Source organism: Entelurus aequoreus, linkage group LG09 (assembly GCF_033978785.1).
Source record: "Entelurus aequoreus isolate RoL-2023_Sb linkage group LG09, RoL_Eaeq_v1.1, whole genome shotgun sequence".
NCBI lineage: Eukaryota > Metazoa > Chordata > Actinopteri > Syngnathiformes > Syngnathidae > Entelurus > Entelurus aequoreus.
In genome coordinates this window covers 26,608,075-26,625,901 of record NC_084739.1, presented here as the reverse complement: position 1 = coordinate 26,625,901, position 17,827 = coordinate 26,608,075, and the positions used below count along the sequence as shown (strand labels likewise).

At 38.0% G+C, this 17,827-nt stretch overlaps 1 protein-coding gene across 1 annotated transcript in view; it reads right to left on the bottom strand.

Moving 5' to 3' along the window:
* kif16bb (kinesin family member 16Bb) overlaps window positions 1-17,827 on the bottom strand; it is a 41,950-nt gene that overhangs the window by 12,079 nt on the left and 12,044 nt on the right. Inside the window, exons 8-14 of the mRNA XM_062059630.1 lie at window positions 15,314-15,439; window positions 15,007-15,182; window positions 14,866-14,931; window positions 14,733-14,792; window positions 4,082-4,201; window positions 3,886-3,937; window positions 3,675-3,803 (exon numbers count right to left, since the gene is read on the bottom strand). Coding sequence (XP_061915614.1) covers window positions 3,675-3,803; window positions 3,886-3,937; window positions 4,082-4,201; window positions 14,733-14,792; window positions 14,866-14,931; window positions 15,007-15,182; window positions 15,314-15,439 — 729 coding nt within the window. The remainder of the gene's footprint in view (window positions 1-3,674; window positions 3,804-3,885; window positions 3,938-4,081; window positions 4,202-14,732; window positions 14,793-14,865; window positions 14,932-15,006; window positions 15,183-15,313; window positions 15,440-17,827) is intronic.

The following is a 17,827-nucleotide window of genomic DNA, read 5'->3' as shown; positions in this document are numbered from 1 at the left end:
ACAACTTGGCCGATGGAAACGTTCCTGTCAATGTTTCAAAGAAGTAAAAACTTGCTAGTATTAAAACGGCACCTACATTTCAGTGATGGGCAAGCTACTTGGAAAATGTAAGCTACTACTAACTATATAAATGACATTAGTAAAGTTACAAAGGACTTAAAGTTAGTATTATTTGAAGATGATACAACTGCATTTTGTTCAGGAGAGAACACAAGATAATACAAATAACAGAAGAAATGAACAAATTGAAAAGATGGTTTGACAAAAACAGACTCTTTGAATCTCAGTAAGACTAAAATAATGCTATTTGGTAACAGTAGAAGAGAAAGTCAAACAAATACAGATAGACAGAGTAAATATTGAAAGACTAAAAGAAAACACATTTTTGGGTGTACTAATAGATCAAATGAATTGGAAATCTCAAGTAAAAAATATACAACATAAACACAAGAAACACATTAATAATGAATAAAGCAAAACATGTTCTAGACCAAAAATCACTTCATATTTTCTACTGCTCGCTAGTGTTACCATGTCTGAGTTATTGTGTAGAAATATAGGGAAACTACAAATGTGCGCTTCATTCACTAAATGTGTTACAAAAAAGATCAATTAGAATAATACATAATGTTGGATATAGAGAACATACAAACCCTTTATTTATTATATCACAATTATTGAAATTCATCGATTTGGTGCATTTGCAAACAGCTAAAATTATGTATAAAGCAAACTGTAACCTGCTACCCAAGAAAGTACAACAATTATTCTCAACAAAAGAGAAATATAGCCTTAGAGGAAAATTTTATTTTAAAACATTTGTATGTACGTACAACACTAAAACCTTTAATATATCAGTATGTGGAATTAAATTATGGAAAATATTAACCAAAGAAATCAAAAAAGCACCAATATGATTCAGTTTAAGAGACTGTTCAAACTACAAGTGATCACAAAGTACACCGAACAAGAATTATGATGAACATCTTAAACCCTTTGTTTCCTTTTTTTTTATTGAGACAGAGCTTATTTATGTTTTTAATATTGGTTTGCTTACTATGGTATATTATTTATTTATTATTTGTTCACTGTTCTGTTACAGAGAACAAGGAAATTGGATAAAATTGCTATGGTATGAAAAGGGGTAGGATTAAATAAGCTCTGCTTCTTCCTTCTCCTTTTCGGACGTGCTGTAATGAAACAACTGGAAACGTGTGATGCATTACATGGTATTGTATGCATGTTCGAAACAAACTGAAACTGAACTGAACTAGGTAATGTCAATCAAATGTATCTAAGATACAAGTGAAGCTATCCCCACAGAATTATAGCTACGCTACAAGCTACACAGCTAAAGTAGCTTGCTACATCAACACTACATCCATCCATCCATCCATTTTCTACCGCTTGTCCCTTTTCGGGGTCGCTGGAGCCTATCTCAGCTGTATTTCGGGCGGAAGGCGGGGTACACCCTGGAAAAGTCATCACAGGGCCAACACAGACAGACAGACAACTTTCACACTCACATTCACACACTAGGGCCAATTTTAGTGTTGCCAATCAACCTATCCCCAGGTGCATGTCTTTGGAGGTGAGAGGAAGCCGGAGTACCCGGAGGGAACCCACGCAGTCACGAGAAGAACTTGCAAACTCCACACAGAAAGATCCCGAGCCCGGGATTGAACTCAGGACTACTCAGGACCTTCGTAATGTGAGGCACATGCACTAACCCATGTTCCACCGTGCTGCCCTACATGATGTATATAAATAGATATCTTAACTGAATGTATAACTTTACACCAAACATAAAGGCAGAAAATAAATGCTCAATTTGGTTTTTCATTACAGTAATTAAACTGGAAACATGCCCTCTGTCTGGCTTTTTAACATTTCTTAACTTGCAAAGTTGTGGTATCTTGTGCAAAATTATGGGGAAAACACTGGGAACAAATCACATTAAAGGCAGTCAAACAATAATAATAATAATATTGAATAAACACCAAAATTGGAATTGAGACTTTTCAACAAAGGATAATTTAATGTTTCAACAGAAACCACTGTAGCAAAATGACAATAACCTGGCCAAAGGAAAAGTGCAAAACATGTGTCTCCCAAAACAGACTAACAAACTCTTTACATGAGCAGAAATCTATAAAAGTAAACAATCTGGAATCTGATGTAACTTTTATACCAGTATTAACTAAGCTGCATCGAGTAATCAGTATAGCCATTTTCCACTAACCTCCCTCCTCCCTGAGTGGTTTGCTCACACAGCTGTGCACAGTCAAGTTAGCCAGAACAAATAAAATGTATGAAATGTAAAAATAAAACAAAATGTGTCAAAATAAAAGTACCGGTAAATGGCATATTGATGCACCATAGAAGAAACAGTCATTTAAACCTCATGTGGTTCCTGCCACTGCTGCGGACAACATGTTTTGATATTGCTGTTGAGGCTTTAAAGCCTCATGACCCGCACTATCTTGCCTCTGATTGGCCTGCCGTAATTGTTTTGCCTTAACATTACCCAATCGTGGCTTATCATACGTAAACCAACCCATCATGGGAGTTTCTACGTATTCCTCCACCTCAGGTTCCCAGGAGGGGAAAAACACTAATGGATGGATGGATTTGCCCTCCATTTTCTGTCTTTGTAGCTTGTAGCTTTTATGGACTCTATGTCGCTTAAAAAAGCTAAGCTACATGAATCGCTACCGGTTCAAAAAGACTGCTACCGGGAAATGTGGTAGGCTTCGTAGCGTTGCTACTTGTAGGTCAATACCCTCCCCCCGCCCCCCAATCTTTGCTACATTTTCACAATGGTGCAATAGGTAAAGACTTCCTGTAAAAGCAATTTCCAAAGTGATTGGCAGCGCCCTAAACCACGGAATGATCTACAACAGAAAATGGCCCGAGAAGGTTTGATAATTTTCAGAAAGTGATAGACTTGAAGTGATATGAGTGTTTATATATCAAACTCATGCAGTCACATCCAGATTTTTTCTCAAGGCTTCCTCTGCAATCTCCGCCTCCTGGCTGTCGACAGTAAATTCTAATCTTGCAAGTACAAATGACTTAGACGAGTGACAAAGCACCTGCGAGGGCAGCCGGTATGGATTACAGCTGCTTTTGGGGAGAAAATGACTACCATTTGTCCAAGAAAATGCCTTCAGATACAGCGGTTTTTGAAGGGGATATTGGATCCGCTGAAATGGTTATAAAAGAAGGCTAGCATAGCTTCTCAAATTGGTGTGCTGTTATCTCTCAAAAAGCAAAGCCCTGTGTAGGAGGAAGCAATAAGCCTGAAGGCTCCAAGCCCCTGCAAGCAAGGTTGGAAGCTTCAACTCCGCTTGACTCAGTCCTTTGTAAGGGTAACGCTCTGGCCCCACTTGAAACCTGTGGGCCCTAATCAAATTCATCTGCCAATTAAAAACATGGGCCTCGGGCTTTGTCAAGAGCCTCTCACTCTTCGGCATGTTTATTAAGAGAAACAGCATCTGCCTTGTGAAGAGCTGCGTTCAGAACTCACTCATGCCAAGAGGGTGATGCTTGCAGGGGAGCAAAAGAACATGGATTTCATTAGCAGATGTGGCTTGCTTAAGTCAATGAATGGAATTGGAGAACCTTGCATTCCTTTCTCTTGCATCCGTGAGAGAATATTAAGGCGAGCTTACCCTGAGTCAGCTGACAGGGATGAGTTACTACAGTGCGATTGACTGCACACACTGCACCCTCTTGAGGGATGAGAGTCACAATCCCAGCGTGGTTCTCAAACACACAGCCGAGCTTGGGTTCGCCAACTGCTGCAATACAACAGACGTGCAGAAAAATGCTGTTTTTCTCCAGTCAAGCCACATGCAATATGTTGTAGTAACCCTGACTCACCAATTTCCAGACCACAGGATGCTTTGTTAGGGTTCACCAGGGTTTTGCCTTCCTACAGAGGTGATTAATCAGGAGACAATATGTTTGGTATTGTTGTACTGCAATTATAAACAGCGATAGACCTTAGCTGGTGATTAATTTGAAATAAAAATGCAGACTGAATGTGTGACGTGTTACAAGGAAATACTCCATCCACCTTCAAATAAAAAAGACTGATGCCGGTGCTTATCAAGTCCTCATCAATGCCAATCAGATGTGGTAGCTGGCAGTCCAAAACCACTGCACTACCTTCCTTCTTCACAGCCACCGCCTCCTCCTGTGGGACATAAGAGATAATTCTGAGAAGGACAGAGAGTCTCTAGATAGCCTGTAGCGGAAATGGCACACAATAATAATGAAAAAACAGCTGACAGACATTTAATGACAACCAGCAGAAAACTAAATTCTTTATGACTGCTCTTCGTAGCCTGAAGGCCAAAGCAGAATAGCCCTGTTCCAGCCATGTGTTGCCATGAAGCAGTGGAGTGGCTGACGGCAATAAATCATTCAGATTACCGTGGTGAGATTCAAACTGTACATCGTGTTCACCAAGCGAAGAAAAGAGCACCACTAGCTGCCTCCACACAATAGCTTGTATAACATGCACCATTGCCATCATTGATACATAACCATAAAGACTGACTGTTGCCATTAACATTATCAATGTGCATCATGACACTTATTACGCAATTTATTTTGTACAAAAAAAAAAAAAAAAAGTGCTGTACGGAAAGTAAAACAAGCTAAATAATTCAGTGAAACTTCCAAAATCAAAATGCCTCTTAAGTTGTACAATTGGGTTTCTCAAAACTTAATGTTTCAGAAAAAAATAGATGATAAAAAAAAACAGACATTCATGATGTTAAATGTGTAAAGAGGACCTATAATGGTTTTTGTTCTTCCCCGATTTATAAATGTTATAATACGTGTGTCAAACAATACCAATTTGTCAAAACATAAGGTCCATGCATTTTGGTGTGAGCTTCCTCGCAGCTTTGGATGCCTCGGTTCACAAGGTTTTGCAGTCCGGCTGCAAAACCATGATGCCGTCTGCTTCAGGCAATAAAGGAAACAAAAAAAAAGCATGTAAAAAGTATTTTCATCCAACCTTGGCATGCGCATAACATTGACGTGTGACATCCAGTCATAAAAACTTTTTTTATGCAGAGTCTGAATGAATCAGATCATGTGCAGGTGTACTTAATGTTGTGACTAATTTTTATGAAGATTATGCGAGCGAGTCCATGTTAAAAAAAATAGCAGCGGCGACGACCTCCAGATATATTTACGCTGTACAATTTCAAAAGACAAATGATGGCACTTTTGAAGAGGATGTGGCGTGGTTGCCTTTGCAATATGGGAATGCCTCAAGAATTGAACAATTTACAAATGAAAAAAAACAGGTTATAAAAGTGACTGTGGAGCAAAATTTACCCCAAAGCACATCCAATACAACCTGACTCTCGCCAGACCCTTGTAGTTCGCTGAGCTCCACACAAGGATCAAGGGCAATGCAAACTCCTTCAAGATAGCAAAAAATAATGAACCAATCAGGATCGCCGGGCGTGATTTCATAGATGTGACGAAGCACCGAAGCGCCTGTTTGGATCAAACAACAATGGCGGCACGCAGCGAGGAGTCGTGTGCTGACATTGATTCTGCTATTTCAACTGTTTTGTCAAATCTATCGAATATTAATTCTTTAAAAGATGAACAGAGAACGGTTTTGAAGGCATTTATTAACTTTTCGCTCTGTCGTTATCCAATATGTCGGCTGTTCTGTTTTGGATTTCCCAGCGTCGCTCTCATCAGCGTCACGGCTTGATTTTGATGTGAGTGGTTGAAGTAGCACGTCATTCAAGATAACGGACAAAGTGGTTTATCCAATCACATACAATGATTTTTTTTTTACAAGGCCCCGCCTTCTGAAATACATCTCCTATTGAGAAGTCCCAGATCCTTGTGTGGAGCTCAGCGAACTACAAGGATCTGGGAAGAGTTATGTTATATCCAATACATATATAGACCAGCAGGAAATGTGTAAATGCAGGTTAAAATCATCATAGGTTCCCTTTAATGTACACGTTAAGTGCATATATAGTCCTTTGAGTCACTTTGCTAATGCAAAATGAAAAACAAAGAATGTACCATCATTTTAGGACTATAGGCTGTGACGTCCCCCACCCCCACACGTTAAACCCTACGGCTAATTCATGGATTTGGCTTTTCAAGCCATCAATAAATTCAGCCTTGTCAAATCCGACCAATGAAATTCTCCAACGGGTCACAGTGGACCAATAAATTTGTTGAATTAAACACGCTCACATATATAGTCAGCCATTTAGCGCACTATGTCCTTTCCCGCATCATAGCGAATATGCGACAAAATGCATACGATTCAGGCAATCAACCTGGCTATCGAAAAAGGAACGGAAATCCACTACCACCAACAGGTTTCGAAAGGCTGGACTGTGTGAGGAAGACAAGCTCAGAGGGACATTTTCTTTAAGACGAAACGTGAAAGTGAAAACAACCCTGAGAAAATTTTTGTCTTATCTCCGACACAGAAAAAGATGACTTTAGCTGTTTCAGCGTGCAGGAGGAGGCAGATGAAGATTGCGCTCGATTACTTTTTCGGTACAATGCTGTGTTACAAGCAATGTCTTGTTAAATTAGGGAATGAAGAGAAGGGCCTGTGTAAATATTTCATGTTTCAAAACATGTGGTTTACAGACGTGTGAGTCCTATTTATGAACAAAACAGAATGTCCAAAAATTAAGTGGGTGCAGCTTATATTTAGGTGCATTTTATGGTAAATTGTCTGCATTATATATAGCGCTTTACTATACCTGGAATGATACTCAAAGCGCTTTAAATTTTATCAAACCTACAGCAACCCTGTTTTGATTGATTGAAACTTTTATTAGTAGATTGCACAGTACAGTACATATTCCGTACAATTGACCACTAAATGGTAACACCCGAATAAGTTTTTCAACTTGTTTAAGTCGGGGTCCACGTTAATCAATTCATGGTACAAATATATACCAACAGCATAATACAGTCATCACACAAGTTAATCATCAGAGTATATACATTTAATTATTTACATTTACAATTCGGGGGGTGGGATGCTATCAGCATATTTCAGTCATCAACAGTTATATCATCTGGATCGATCATCTTGGACCCCGACTTAAACAAGTTGAAAAACTTATTTGGGTGTTACCATTTAGTGTTCAATTGTACGGAATATGTACTTCACTGTGTAATCTACTAATAAAAGTTTCAACCAATCAATCAATCAATCAATCTGAAAAAGGGACATTGTAACAGTGTAGGTCTCACTTCGAAGGATATGTACAGCGAGCGGTGAACATAGTGAGATCAGAAAGCATAACATTTGATTTACATTTGATTATTTTTGATTAGTATGATTTAAAATCTAATTGACAGCATTAAAATAATACAAGTATAATGTACAATATTTATTCCAGAATAGGATATCATGCTTTAGAGAGGACCAGAAGGGCTGCAGACCACAATTGTTCAGCAAGGATTTATTTGACCAGAAATGATCTGAGTTCAAAGAGCACAGTGACCCAAGCCTTAAAAATGAGAAAAATGTACTCCAGTCAAGTGTTCAGGGCCAATAACCTCCCTCCAGAGCTAAGGAAAACAAAGCAACAAGTGCTCCTAGACCTAGAAGCTAGTGGACTAATGATTTACATTGCCATGCACGATTAGTTGTGAAAAGATTGTGCTCTTGATTCACACATGTATGCAATCCTATTTCTAAACATGGACAATTGTCCACGGGCTGCACTATGAACAAATGCTCCCAATCACCTCTTCCCTCAAACAAGAGTCCGCTCTGAATGCTGCTTGAGTGCTCGTTTGCCTGCCAAGTGTCTGCAACCAGACGTGATGTTCGTACATAAAGGTATCAAAATACAGCACAGTTTGATTTTTGGTAAATCGGTACCCATCCCTAGCTATATCCACCAAAAAGTATGCAAAGTTCCTGCTACTTGCTCTCTTTGAATGTTTTTTTGTTTTGTTTCTTCCCCAGTTTGATGAAACATTTTGTGGGGAAAAAAAATGTCCAACAAACAGGATTTCAATTCTCAGCCCCAACAAGAAACGTGATTTCAATTCTCAGCCCCCCCAAAAAATTGTGATTCACATTTTTGCCAGACTGGTTACGGACCTACATTAACACAACTAGAAAATGTTGCACAACTTTTCATAAACTAGTTCCCGCCTCTTTTAGCTCTGTATTTTTGGACAGTGACAAGAGATGTGTGATTGAAGAAATGCCCCAATGGAGGAGGAGAAGAATCAACCTTAGCCCGTTTAAATATTATTCACAGACTTCATTAGAAGTTGGGCAAAGCCAAACCAATTACTGCACAGTGTCACATTCTTCGGACATCAGGAACAGAGGAGAGGCTCTTACATTCTCCTCACATTCGGGCATGTGGCAGTGAAAGCTGATCTTTACCCTGCAGTCAGTCAGCTATGCTGACCAAAGAAAAACACCTAGAATCTGCTATTCAATAGAAGATACAGCTGGTGAACATACTGTAATTCTAGTTGGCTTGGTGGGGAGTATTTAGGCTTCAATTAAATGCTATCATATGTAGTTTGGCATTTTCTCCCACTCTCTCTAAACACAGCTCTAGGTTACAAAAATGCACTTGTAAATCAACTTCAAGCCAACTAATCACTAACTAGTTTTCCGACAGCCGTGTCATGTGGAGCAGCCTGCCAGCTGTGCAGAAATTAAATTGAATAGTACAATGAAAGCAATCACCTATATGATTCTGGCATTCAGCCAGTGTACACAAAAAATGTAACCCATATTTTTACAATACAGAAAAGATGGCAATATTAAATAAAGTACACGCACACACACACACACACACACACACACACACACACACACACACACACACACACACACACACACACACACACACACACACACACACACACACACACACACACACACACACACACACACACACACACACACACACACACACACACACACACACACACACACACAGTCGCGATCAAAAGTTTACATACGCTTACTTGTAAAGAACAATATCATGGCTGTCTAAGGTTTCCAATGGTTTTTACAACTCTTATTTTGTGTGATAGAGTGCTTGGAGCACATACTTGTTGGTCACAAAAAATATTCATGAAGTTTGATTACTTTATGAATGTATTATGGGTCTACTGAAAATGTGACCAAATCTGCTGGGTCAAAAGTGTACATACAGCAATGTTAATATTTGGTTACATGTCCCTTGGCAAGTTTCACTGCAATAAGGCGCTTTTGGTAGCCATCCATAAGCTTCTGGCAAGCATCTGGTTGAATTTTTGACCACTCCTCTTGACAAAATTGGTGCAGTTCAGCTAAATTTGTTGGTTTTCTGACATGGACTTGTTTCTTCAGCATTGTCCACACGTTTAAGTCAGGACTTTGGAAAGACCATTCTAAAACCTTAATTCTAGCCTGATTTAGCCATTCCTTTACCACTTTTGACGTGTGTTTGGGGTCATTGTCTTGTTGGAACACCCAACTGCGCCCAAGACCCAACCTCCCATTTTAGGTTGTCCTGAAGAATTTGGAGGTAATCATCCTTTTTCATTGTCCCATTTAAAGCACCAGTTCCATTGGCAGCAAAACAGGCCCAGAGAATAATACTACCACTACCATGCTTGACGGTAGGCATGGTGTTCCCGAGATTAAAGGCCTCACCTTTTCTCCTCCAAACATATTGCTGGGTATTGTGGCCTAACAGCTCGATTTTTGTTTCATCTGACATCACATGGACAAAGATAAGACCTTCTGGAGGAAAGTTCTGTGGTCAGATTAAACATAAATTTAGCCGTGTGGACAATGCTGAAGAAAGAACTTCATGTCAGAAAACCAACAAATTTAGCTGAACTGCACCAATTTTGTCAAGGAGGAGTGGTCAAAAATGTTACCAGAAGCTTGTGGATGGCTACCAAAAGCACCTTATTGCAGTGAAACTTGCCAAGGGACATGTAACCAAATATTAACATTACTGTATGTACAGTATACTTTTGACCAGCAGATTTGGTCACATTTTCAGTAGACCCATAATAAATTCATAAAAGAACCAAACTTCATGAATGTTTTTTGTGACCAACAAGTATGTGCTCCAATCACTATCACAAAAAAATAAGTGTTGTAGAAATTATTGGAAACTCAAGACAGCTATGACATTATGTTCTTTACATGTGTATGTAAACTTTTGATCGAGACTGTAATATATATATATATATATATTCACATACACACACACACACACACACACGTTTCCTGGCTCGTATTTTCTGTTACTGTTTCATTCTAGTAAGAGGCTATTCTACAATCCATTTCATGATTACTTTCCCATATGCCTAGAAACCAACCTAAGAGGCTGCTAAATTACTCTGCATTGTAAACCCACTTTAAATACAGAATTTAAAAATAAACAAGCTTTTTGGTCAGCCTGTCCTTAAAGGCTCAAGCTGAAATTTGATCAAGTGTTTAAAGCTGAAGTGTGACAAGTGTGTGTTCAAATGATGAAGTATATCTGACAGAAGTATGGGGATGCTGTCAACGTGAAACATTGAAGCAGAACATTTTAAAAAAATAATAATTTTAAACTACTTTCCATACGTTGATACAAATTGTCAAGTGGTGTGTGAAAATGCAGCTGGTTCAGCTTCTCTTTTTTCAAGTTAAACAGCAACTCCACCTCTGTTGTGTACATTCCATAACAAAATCCCACCTAGTTTTCACCCACACAACATGCAAATGAACTTTGAGACAAATGTCAAATCCTTAGTCATTTATCAAATGCTTGTAGTTTTGGCATCACCATAGCGCCTGCTGGTCACTAGCACAGTGGCCTTTTGCTTAGATGCCACAATGTGTTCACAGGGGGAAAAAAACGTATTGCATATTGTCAAATGGGCAATTTTAAGTTAAAACAAAACATGGGTAATACCGATATAAAGGCTCTTCATTAATTGGCCTGCCTTCTGATCAAAGTGCCACATGTCAATAATCAAGATTTCTTAATTAGGAGCAGTGACAGCTGCTAATGACTTGTAATAAATAGTTATGAATGGTGGGATGTCAACACCCCAAATGTCACCTGTTAACCATCGTAGGAACAGAATACTAATTATACAACAGTATTTAAAAAAAAGGAACATCCAGGAATGGATATTTTTCCGTTGACAACTATAAATCAAAAATGTGTACAGAATTAAGGATGGGCGATATGGCCTAAAATTGCTATTCCCCTTTATAAATTAATTTAGCTGCTGATGTATACGGTAACAAACTGTATCATTTCCAGTTGTATTATTGTTTTAACTAGAATTATTAGTATTATTCCAGTTGTATTAACTCTTCATAATCTACCTGGTAATGTACCGTTAATATCTGGTTACTTTGTTGTAACATGGTTCTACTTACTTAAATAAAATGTAATCAGCACATGTTTCTTTTGGGATATTTTATGTTAGGGCGATACTATAAATGTGGGTATTGATCAAATACCAAGTAGTTACAGAGGCAGTATTGGCCATACTCGTGATGACACTTAAAATGTTGAAGAGCATTGAATGATTAGATTGCTATAATCACAATCTTAATCAGACAAAAACACAGGAGGGCTATATAACAATGTCAATTACATTTTAAATTTTGGTATTTTCCTTTTATTACATATGCACAAATGTTTAATACAAAAAAAATGTCAATAGCGGAACATATTTTAACAAAAGCAAAAAAAACTTACCTAACCATAACCAACTATTGGCTCGTATTTCTTGAGTTTGTAAACTAAAATGACAGTTTTTGTGATTACAAAAAGTCGATCACTGCAGTAGTAGTGACCATTGATACTATACTTCGTGTCATTTCTGTTGATATTGGTTTCCATTCAAGAGTTCCTCCTTGACGGTTAGCTATGCTTTCTGCATCGTCCTATGCTGTGGAGTGTAGCATGTTTTTCTATCCCTTGTCTAGTGATAATTGTGAGCTCTGTATAAAAATAAAAATAAAAAAAATATTTTTTTTTTAATTCGGCCACACCGCTAGAATGTGTCAACATGCATTAAAGCAGGGGTGTCAAACTCATTTTAGATCGGGAGCCACATGGAGAAAAATATACTCCGAAGTGGGCCGGACTGGTAAAATCACGGCACAATAACTTAAAAATAAAGACAACTTCAGACTGTTTTCTCTGTTTAAAAATGTATGGTTTTTTTACATTTAGATGTTGCGGTTAATAGTATTCTATTTGTTGTTATTTATACTTTCTGAATACATTATGTGATAATGTTAATCAGTCAACTCATTGGTGTTAATTTTAAAAAATTATATCAAAATCTAATTACAGGATGTTATTTATGTAGTTTGCTCATTTTCCTCGACTGGTGGACACATTTAAAACAGCTTTTTCTTTCATTGATAAATTTCGGCTCATTTTTATATTTGGCAAATTCATCCCGCGGGCCGGATAAAACCTGATCGCGGGCCGTACGTTTGACACCCCTGCATTAAAGGCTCTATTGCCAAATGTATAATCATTTTATAGCGTCTATATTGTGTAGCCCAATTAGGAACCCATAATGTACCAAATCCAACCATCCATTTTCTACCGCTTGTCCCTTATGGGGTCCAAATCCCTCATGTGAAAACCCAGTCAACCTTAAAATCAGAGACTCTGTCCAAAATATAAGTGAAAGGGGAAAAACCTGCTTAAAAACATGTAAAATGTTCAATAAATCGTATAATCCAGTGCTAATTCTCGGATAATAAATCACCCTATACATTTAATGACAGGCACGATTCACAGAGTATGCATAATAGAACAGCCTACAGTAACAAAATGGTGACATTTGGGAGGTTGGGCACATTCAGCAGAGGAAAATTGTTCAGCACTCATTGTTACACCAGCGTTTTCCTTGTGGTTGTTGCACGCACACAGCCTCAGAAGCAATATTGGGTTGCAAGAGAGGGCATGTCAGTTTGCTTTCTCTTTGCCAAACTTTCAAACACTGTAACACTCTCACCTGAGGAGTATTTCAACAACTCAGCTTTTGGGTGCTGTTTGAATCTTAATGTATGCAAAGTTATGTTTCATGCCAGGCTGACTCTCTCCCTCACTACTCAACATTGCCAACATGTCTGGCTGTTTATTGGCGCTGCAGCAACACCAACTGGTGAGTTGGCTCAACTGCAAGCACAAGAGTCTTCAAAACTGCTGCAGCAAAGATTTGAAGGAAGCGGTTATTGTAGTGAGACAAAAACATGATGGCAGACATTAAGTTTTATCATATAACGCAACCATTTATCAATAATTGTGCAAGACCCATTTACACATGGGTTAGGATAACTATATTTGAAACAGACCGGCTATAAAAGTTTACAGTTTGATAAAATCCATAACAAAATGATTGCTGCATCTTTAAAGTTAAGTTAAAGTACCAATGATTGTCTCACACATATTAGGTGTGGTGAAATTATTCTCTGCATTTGACCCATCACCCTTGATCCCCCCCTCAGAATTATGTTTACATCTTCTAACTTGTGTCTCATTGAAAGGCACAGATGAGGAATTGGTTACCTGGAAATAGGGATTGGTAACAGTATTCAACATTATTTTTAAGTTGTTTAGCATGTGTTAATGTTAAAAAAGTACAAATAAATTGCTAACCTGAGCTGTGCTGCCAAGTTATATTTTCTTACATGTCTGTGTCTCATTTACACATACACACACGTGTATATATATATATATATATATATATATATATATATATATATATATATATATATATATATATATATATATATATATATATATATATATATATATATATATATATATATATATATATATATATATATACATACATACATACATACATACATACACACACACACACACACACACACACAATGTAAACAAACGCCATTGGTGGATCTACACCTGACATCCACTGTAATGATACCAATTACAGGAGCGTATCGAGTCGATATTTTTTAGCATCACAAAATCTTTCATTGAAAAAAATAAGTTATATCATGTTTATAAACTCAGGAAATATGTTCCTGGACACATGAGGACTTTGAATATGACCAATGTATGATCCTGTATCTACTTGGTATTGGATTGATACCTAAATTTGTGGTATTATCCTAAACTAATGTAAAGTATCAAACAGAAGAATAAGTGATCCTTACATTTTAACAGAAGTGTAGATAGAACATGTTAAAAGAGAAAGTAAGCAGATATTAACAGTAAATGAACAAGTAGATTAATAATTCATTTTCTACCATTTGTCCTTAATAATTTTAACAAAATAATAGAATGGAAAATGACAATAGGTTACTGCATAAGTCAGCAGCTAAATTAGGAGTCTTTGTTTGCTTACTAAAAGACAAGTTGTCTTGTATGTTCACAATTTTATTTAAGGACAAACTTGCAATAAGAAACAAATGTTTAATGTACTGTAAGATGTTTTGTTAAAATAAAGCCAATGAAATTTTTTGTGGTCCCCTTTATTTAGAAAAGCATCGAAATACATGTTGGTAACGGTACCAAAATATTGGTATCGGGACAACCCTAGTACAACCCAAGTCGGTATCTATCACTACCCGGGGATTACATTTCATACACAATTGAACAACTGCTTAATTTATATTTGCAATGCATTAAAAGAAAGGCGCAACAATGTACAGTACATTAAAGTAACAATTACTATACCTCCAGAACACTATGGGTTTCCTCCCATCTGCAGGTCCACTCCTTGGTTAGGGTATAAATCTGCAGGAAATTAAATTAATGCTGGGGTTTACAAGGAAGCGCCCTAAAACGGCATACTTAGTTTAGCACTTACCTTTTCCTCATTCTGATGCAGCTCCTCCTCTACCTTCAGTGAGGAAGACAGCTGTTTATGAGAAACCTGGAAATGACCCATGACAATTAACATTTGAAAAAGCCTTGCAAATATTTTGTTTTTAGTAAATCCAAATCAGACCAGTTTGGTTCCTTCTAGTAGATTCTTCAGCCTGGTGACCTCTGCCTGCAGCTCTCTGATCAACTTGACGCTACTGTCTTCATTCACTGTTGGGGAATTCACAATGTTTCGCGCACGGCTAGCGTATCGCAATGTGCTCAAGGTCTCTGAATAGTGCAGATCAGCGGGGGAAATGGCTGCAAGGAAAGGTCGACAGGGATCAATGCACACAGGTAGATGAAAGGAGGAAAACAATTAGGACAGGGAAGGGTGGGAAAAGTCGGAAAATGTCCGGTCAGCAAATATTTACAGGAAGAACAGTGCGTACTTGCAATCATGGTGGTCTTTGAGTTTCCACCCAGGCTGTCTTTAAGCAGCCATGTCAGCACAGAATCTCTGTAAGGGATGAAGATCTTCTGCTTTTTGCTTGTTCGCTCTACCGCACTGAGGTCAGCTACAACACACACACAAAGTGAATGTGTTGAAATAATTTTGCCAATTTCAGTCAATCTTTCAGTACAATCCTGATTAGAACTGTGTCACAGTTGCATTATATGGCGCTTTTTTTTTCTCTAATGGTCTAAATACAAAGTGTGAATATTTTTTTCCCGTGTAGAATGTACAAAAACAGAGTTAAAAACAAAAGTATTCATACACTTAAAGCACATTTTTGAATCGGTACGTTCCAGCTGGAAATTAAACAAAAATGTATCAAAAATAAGTTGTGTTGGAGCTATTAAACATATTTACTTCAGTCAGTGTTTATCACCCTTATAAAAATGATCCTGGTACCTGTCTTACATAATCTAGAAAAGGGGTGTCCAATTCCCCCTCCACAGAGGGCCGCATATTTAAAACCAAAAGATGTAAAGAGCTACGTTCATTTCTTTTTTCCACATAATTGATTTTGTAAACAGTTTTTGAAAAATCTGTTATTTAAAACTGTGTTATGCATCAACTTTTCAGTTATGCCTATGCATTGTGCATATTTGCAGTTTGTTTTTTTCCCCACAAAATGCCACCATTCCTTATAAATTTGGAATAGACAAAGATTAAGAAAGAATACACTTTTGAAAAAAACAATTCGAACAAAATGTATACCAGTAGCCATACATATATATATATAGTGGGGCAAAAAAGTATTTAGTCAGCCACCCATTGACTGTCAATGGGTGGCTGACTAAATACTTTTTTGCCCCACTGTATATATATATACACACACTCACACACATATATACACACATATACATACACACACATATATATACACACACACATACATACATATATATATACACACACACACACACACACACACACACACACAAATATATATATACAGGTAAAAGCCAGTAAATTAGAATATTTTGAAAAACTTGATTTATTTCAGTAATTGCATTCAAAAGGTGTAACTTGTACATTATATTTATTCATTGCACACAGACTGATGCATTCAAATGTTTATTTCATTTAATTTTGATGATTTGAAGTGGCAACAAATGAAAATCCAAAATTCCGTGTGTCACAAAATTAGAATATTACTTAAGGCTAATACAAAAAAGGGATTTTTAGAAATGTTGGCCAACTGAAAAGTATGAAAATGAAAAATATGAGCATGTACAATACTCAATACTTGGTTGGAGCTCCTTTTGCCTCAATTACTGCGTTAATGCGGCGTGGCATGGAGTCGATGAGTTTCTGGCACTGCTCAGGTGTTATGAGAGCCCAGGTTGCTCTGATAGTGGCCTTCAACTCTTCTGCGTTTTTGGGTCTGGCATTCTGCATCTTCCTTTTCACAATACCCCACAGATTTTCTATGGGGCTAAGGTCAGGGGAGTTGGCGGGCCAATTTAGAACCGAAATACCATGGCCCGTAAACCAGGCACGGGTAGATTTTGCGCTGTGTGCAGGCGCCAAGTCCTGTTGGAACTTGAAATCTCCATCTCCATAGAGCAGGTCAGCAGCAGGAAGCATGAAGTGCTCTAAAACTTGCTGGTAGACGGCTGCGTTGACCCTGGATCTCAGGAAACAGAGTGGACCGACACCAGCAGATGACATGGCACCCCAAACCATCACTGATGGTGGAAACTTTACACTAGACTTCAGGCAACGTGGATCCTGTGCCTCTCCTGTCTTCCTCCAGACTCTGGGACCTCGATTTCCAAAGGAAATGCAAAATTTGCTTTCGTCAGAAAACATGACTTTGGACCACTCAGCAGCAGTCCAGCTCTTTTTTCCAGGGTCAACGCAGCCGTCTACCAGCAAGTTTTAGAGCACTTCATGCTTCCTGCTGCTGACCTGCTCTATGGAGATGGAGATTTCAAGTTCCAACAGGACTTGGCGCCTGCACACAGCGCAAAATCTACCCGTGCCTGGTTTACGGACCATGGTATTTCTGTTCTAAATTGGCCCGCCAACTCCCCTGACCTTAGCCCCATAGAAAATCTGTGGGGTATTGTGAAAAGGAAGATGCAGAATGCCAGACCCAAAAACGCAGAAGAGTTGAAGGCCACTATCAGAGCAACCTGGGCTCTCATAACACCTGAGCAGTGCCAGAAACTCATCGACTCCATGCCACGCCGCATTAACGCAGTAATTGAGGCAAAAGGAGCTCCAACCAAGTATTGAGTATTGTACATGCTCATATTTTTCATTTTCATACTTTTCAGTTGGCCAACATTTCTAAAAATCCCTTTTTTGTATTAGCCTTAAGTAATATTCTAATTTTGTGACACGGAATTTTGGATTTTCATTTGTTGCCACTTCAAATCATCAAAATTAAATGAAATAAACATTTGAATGCATCAGTCTGTGTGCAATGAATAAATATAATGTACAAGTT